A 6,365-nucleotide genomic window follows, 5' to 3' on the forward strand; every position below is an offset into this window, starting at 1 on the left:
TGTGTGTGTGTGTGTGTGTGTGTGTGTGTGTGTGTGTGTGTGTGTGTACCCCTTCCATTTCCAGATGCAGCAAACGTGTAAATACACAACGCTTTGGCATAGAGTGGGTCGGGTGTCTTGCATGAACAACTTGACATTGGCAGGTTCCCACCGTGGGTTTCTCATCTCGACACGTGTCCTTAGACATGACAATGGCCTTAAACTGCATGATCACACATTTGTAATCACACATATAATGCAGTAACTAAGCCGGATCTGTCCGGAGTGTGAGGAGGACACTTTATCCGGCCATGAGCTGAGCTTCTCATTACAACGTTCTTGGATTCAGGAGTTTGTTGATGCAACTCTGCACCAGCAGAAAAAAATGCACCTGTGCATGTTGGACAACTATTCACTGAACGTGGACAACATCCTCTGGTAGAGCAATAAGTAGCAAAGAGGAGATGGGAAGGGGTGCCAGACCGTCTGTGACTGCATCATGTTAGTAGTGAGATAAACATAACATACGGAGGGGGATGGGGTGGTACAAGTCAGATTACCTCATCTACCGCAAATTGTGTTCTTATAACGCTGAAGCCCCGAGCTCTGTGCGAAACAAACGGCAACATAGTTTTTAATTGACAGCCATGAGCAGTCAGCTAATCTTCACGCCGGTGTTGTGATTGTATCATCGAAAAGGTCTGCAAACAGTTAGTCATCATCTTTCATTGATTAGATCAAGATTAAAACCCGGTCTGAGGTTTAGGTGTTAAGCTCGTGGACAACAACGCGGTTGCGTTAGCGTTATGATTTTTGAGGACTGTCTGCACCCCCGCACCTCCTAATGGATTATTCATAATTCATCAGAGAATTTCATTCCCGACACCGCTCTGTGTTGCTTTAAGGTTACCTCAGCTGCAACAGTGCATCAACCCCTAAATGAGCTACAAAGTCAGCACGAGCAAGACAACGTTTTAAATGATTTTGTGACAACGTGACTAACAAGACAGATTCAACTCTAAAGGTAGACTGACCTACAATGAATTAAGACTTACGTGTTGATCCTGGCAGAGTATTTTCCTCCATTTCGGCAGCAATATCCTCGCTTTCTGTTCTTTTGTTCATTCAAACAGGCGAGTTTCGGCTCTTCCTCTCCGGCAGTCCTCTCATTCCTCAGGCAGAGACACGGGGGGGGGGGGGGAAACTTGGTGAAGTCACTCCAGTTGCACCAGATGTCCTGAACGAACCGGTGCAGCAAACCCTCCTGAGAGAGAGCGTCCGGATAAACCAGAGATAGGATAAACCAGAGATAGGACAAGCCCGGCCAGTACCCGCCTGTTTGATGGAGGAACCGGTTGGTCCTGAGAGAAGTTACAGAAGTAAGGTTTCGGAATGAATCCTGTGAAACGGAGAGCAGGGGAGGAGGAGTGAGGGAAGTTTCTCACTCTCCTGACACACCACAGCTGATGCACTGCTCGTGCGTATGGTCCCTCGCTGGCCTTAAACGGACCGTACCATTACAGACAGGGGTGTCTGGTTGCTACCTATAATATTTATCATGACATTCTAGCTATATGTAACATTACGGAAGACAGATACCCTATATGCAAGATATTAATGCCTATCTTATAATCTTAATTAATTAATACCGATATAAAAATGTGAGTAGAATAGTTTCTCCCGTCCGTTCTGATTGTGTCCTTCACCCACAAAACTACAATGATCTTACAGCCAGCCAGTTCACAGTTCACAGTCAATATAAATGTGTCCCTTGGAATTATTGTCTGCAATGTTTTTGTCATTGCCTATACTGCTTAAAGTGCTCTTTAACATCTGATTGAATGCAGCGTGAGTAAAGATTAGCAGGTCTGTTAATATGAAAAACTATTATATTCAAATAACAAAACATTGCTGTAACTTTTCACTGTTGTCAACTAAAAACGCCAACATACCATGATTTCACTTATTTTTGTTGGGAAAATAATAATAAAAAAAGCATTTCATTTACTCTGGATAAATCACAGACTGATTATTGCAGCCTCCCAAACACATTTGTGAAACAATGTTTCAGCCTTTAAAGTCTCTTAAAGCAGGCTTCAAGTTTTTCTTCAAAAAGTATGGGAGCAAGTTATGATCAGTGTGCAGAAAAACTTCTCCTTTTCTTTCACATGAATACAGAAACCAGAAAACATCACCCTAAAACCGTTGGAGTCACTTTAATGAAGATCCTTCTGAGTCATTTTAACATGACTAAGGGTAACCTCTACTACTATACATGCCTTTTAAAGGTGTGTGTCAGCATGAGATTAAGTTAGGGCAGCTTTCTCACTGTCAGTGAGACTCAACCATATGTACTATCAATGATTTGTGCATGCATGTTATTTCAGTGTAAAGGGAACACTCAATTTTCCTGTCAGCGAGGTTATTGTTGTGGATGATGGATGTGTCCCCCACTCAAGATATATAGTAATATATTTAAATTTTTGTAAAATCTGAGACAACGCAGTTCAAAACATAAAACTCAACATTTGTTACATAACAGTTGAGAGTATGGCAGAGTGTCTTCTCGTCTACCACCTGTGGATCTCTCAGAGCATCTGCCAAGGTGGGGGCTGGGCCAGGGGCTGATCAGCACGCTTGAGAGGGGACACCCCGTCAAAAGGACCCCAATGGGGATCCTTTGTGCAGCTGTTGAGTCGTGTTCACCCAAACCCCCAAGAGCCACCTGTCACTGCAACTGGAAAGTGGGGGATTTTAAAGGAGGTGGGGGTTGGGCATGCATGCGGCAGAGTGTGTGGTTGGTAGGTGTTTGCTAAATTAAAGCCAGTAGAGTGACTGTTTAATGTGCATGTTTCAAAGTCTACTTGTATTTCTTATCACATTCATCTTAAATGTCCTTGATTAATTCACACCATGACTCAAATAAATGGTTTCTCAAAGATCCTAGTCGTCACAAGTCATCACAGTCTGAAGTCAAAACTATCTGTAAGTGAATCACAGATAAGAACAGCATTTTGTTTACTGAAAAAAAACTAGCAATTTAGAGTTCATTTCCACTCCTTTCAAGTCAAGGAAGGATTGAAGGAGAGCAGGAAGCGTCTTTGAGTGCCAACAAAAGATCATTGGCTACATATCTCATCCAAAACTCAAGAATACAAAATGTTTTGTTTATTTACAGAAAGAGGAAGCCATATTTCTTTTCTTACACCACCCTTGTTTTTAGTAGAGCCTCATGCCCTAGACCAGTCGGCCCGCACGATAGGGTGCCAGGTGGCCCGCCATCCATTCTCTAACTCACCAAGGAAATAAACAGATTCACAATGGAATTTATTTTGTACTTTTAATGTAAATAAGGTGCCAGAGTGTATGTTTATATATATATATATATATATATATATAACAAAAAAATAGACTAATAGAGCTTGTTTATTAAAAATAAGTGTTAGGAGAGCATTCCCCTGGACACCCCAACAACTGTCCGGGATAAACCCCAAATCAATCATACTCTTTCATGTCACAAACTCACCTCAAGCAATAATTATGCATTGTTGTCATAGAAGGGAAATGACAGAAGAAATTGGAATATTTTGGACAAATAAATACATATTTGTGGTATTGTGCTCATCCTTGATTTATTCGGCTGTGTTGTAACAAAAAAAAAAGAAAGACAGAAGAACCCAAGATGACTGAGCTGATAATAAGAGGGCTTAAATGTGGGGAGCATTAACTCTGCTTTTCAAGTGCTCTGCAGATGCATGTTTTTAGATCTTGTGTGCTTTAACAAATGTATTGTGATCCACCCCCATCCTTTCATCCTTTCGCTCTCATCTCAATACCCAGCTGTTTTGCCAACACATGCACAAACTTGCACATGAACACCTGTGCACACATGCACACAAAAATATTTACAAAAAAAAAAACATGTGTAATCAACAGCATAATGTCATATTTATACTAGTGAGCTTAAAAACAGATACACTGATTTCCAAAATTGGATGAGGCACAAACTAATCCATTTACTCCGTGCAAAATATGAAAAAAACATAAATTTTTAAAGAAAAAGTCAACATGGTTTATTTATGGTATCTCTGCCAGATCTACTGATCTAACACAGGATTGCTACTTGCCACAGTGTAGTTTATAAACTGTGATAAATTTAACATGATTGAGCAGATATGACCAAAAGCTATCTGGGAACATTTTATAATGTAATATTTTCTACATCTATAATTAAAAAATGTATGCTAATACTTTATAGACCAAAAAGAAAGTAACTATGCCTCAAGAACATGTGACTGTGTTATAAATAAACCGTTACTATTCTACCTTGCACAGACAGTAGACCAGGTGCTTGAGCCATGCAGTCTGATAGGAAAATGAAAGGGCTCAGGATAAAAGCATACCTCAAAGACTAGTCACTGTACCATGCTGTGCTGATGAGCCATTCAAGCTAAGGTGGATGCAAATAGGATAAAAGAGCACAGTTGGCCTCCATTGGCTGCATGTTAGACATGCTGAAATGATGCATATCTTTTCAAAAGTTCTGCCGACTGAAACGATACATTGACGAAGTGCATTCTAGTGCCTTTATCCGTCTTTCTGCTATCGAACACCTCCATCTTTACCTTGAATTCATGGCAAGTTCTGTAGGCAACCTGTGCACCTGTGTCGTCTCCATTTGTGAACCACTTGTATGACCTCACTGCACACAGGAAGTGGAGGACCCCCTCCTTCTCTATCCATCCCTCAGTGATCAAGAAAGGACTTGATTTTGGAGCTGCAGCTGCACTCCTCACTTAACACACAGAGACTCTCATACACACACACACACACACACACACACACACACACACACACACACACACTTCATTAAACTGCCACTGATCACCATAAGCAGTTCACAGAGAACACTGGGAATAAGAGAGTTAACAAAAAACCATTACTTCTAAGAGTATGTGATTGCATCAGTAAGTACACATCCCCAAAACAGGGGAAATCAACTGCAGAGATAAGAAAACAGAGGGATAAGAAAGCTCAAAGGAACAGGAAGAGGGAGTTTGGATCTAGTAACAGACTCTTTGGGACGACAACTGATACCGCCGAAGAACAGAGAGCGGCCAATGAGGACTTATTTGTGTGAAGATAGTATTGTGAAGACTGATGTCTCTCTTTCTTTGCACTTTTTTGAGTACTGTACTATTTAAGCAGAAACCGAGTACAGGAAGAAGGTACAGTCTAACACAATGAACTAGACAAAGCCTGTGTGAAGCCCAGGTGTTGGAGGGCACTACAATATCCAACAACTAAACGGTGGGAATTTTTCTTTGTGAAATTATTTTGCGTTACCTTGCAACAAGTTTTGTGGTCCCTCAAATCCATAGTAAAATGCTCAAGTGGCTTAACAATACTTTTTTGGCTATGTTAGTAGGAGTAATAAAGAACAGTCATAGCACAGCTGCCGTAGCCATATCCATAAAATCATCGGATTTAACCACAAATGCAGCCGTTGAACCATATCTACAGCCACAGCTTCACCCATCACAGCCAGGAAGAACAGCGGCAATTGAGCTCACAGCCAGTGGCTGTATAATGTCGGAGCTCGGCCGATCAAAAGAAGTATTGAGGAGTTCCCAAAGATTTTTTTTGGCCGTGACTCTTAGGGGTTGTGTACAGAATTGCTTATTTTAGAAATACTCAACAATTATATTGTATACACAATGAAATTGCACTAACAAGAGTTATAGGCGTACTAGCACTATACCGAAACATCTGTTCTGCAAAAGAAAGAGCTCCTAGCCTTCTAGTCTAAGGAGCATAATCACCACCAGCACCGCCAGTGAGTCTAGAGGTCAGTCTCCGTGAATGGCAAGGGTAACCCTCAGCCTGGCAATGAAACAACAATAGCAGGAATGTTCAGAATGTCCCAAGAGAACCTATAGACCCAGCCTATGTTATATAGACTATTGAATGCTATCTCTGCCTTTAGCAAATGTATTGAAGCAGGAGGGGAGGTGTAGCATTGGGTAAGGCTGGATACAAGGCTAATTAACTATGATGGATTAACTGCTGAAATATGTTTGCACTTGCTCAATCTTTCTCTAGCTAAGACAGTTTTGCACACATTTCCAACATGTCATCAGTAGAATTTGGGCAACATGTACAACTGCTGGTTCAGTTTTTTAGGGTTCAGAAAGCAACACTATTTTGGTTACTTCACCAGTGTCTCGACTCAGCTATGGGTCAGATGTCACCTGCACCTATAGGGTGGCCCGTAGATTTATGTAATTTCCGATTGTGTTGTCTTTTGTTTCCTGTAGTGTGATTTAATCACATGTCACACTGGAAAAATGTGTGTGTAAGCACAGACTGAGAGGAGAGATAGAGTG

General features: G+C 41.2%; 1 protein-coding gene across 1 annotated transcript in view; it reads right to left on the reverse strand.

The window, feature by feature from the left end:
- map7d1a (MAP7 domain containing 1a) overlaps nt 1-1,473 on the reverse strand; it is a 37,848-nt gene extending 36,375 nt beyond the window's left edge. The window contains exon 1 of the mRNA XM_031852899.1: nt 1,035-1,473. Coding sequence (XP_031708759.1) covers nt 1,035-1,104 — 70 coding nt within the window. The 5' untranslated portion in view covers nt 1,105-1,473. The remainder of the gene's footprint in view (nt 1-1,034) is intronic.
- Nucleotides 1,474-6,365: the final 4,892 nt, after the last annotated feature.

Source organism: Anarrhichthys ocellatus, unplaced genomic scaffold (assembly GCF_004355925.1).
Source record: "Anarrhichthys ocellatus isolate YVR2014 unplaced genomic scaffold, GSC_Weel_1.0 scaffold13, whole genome shotgun sequence".
In the NCBI taxonomy this organism is placed as follows: Eukaryota; Metazoa; Chordata; class Actinopteri; order Perciformes; family Anarhichadidae; genus Anarrhichthys; species Anarrhichthys ocellatus.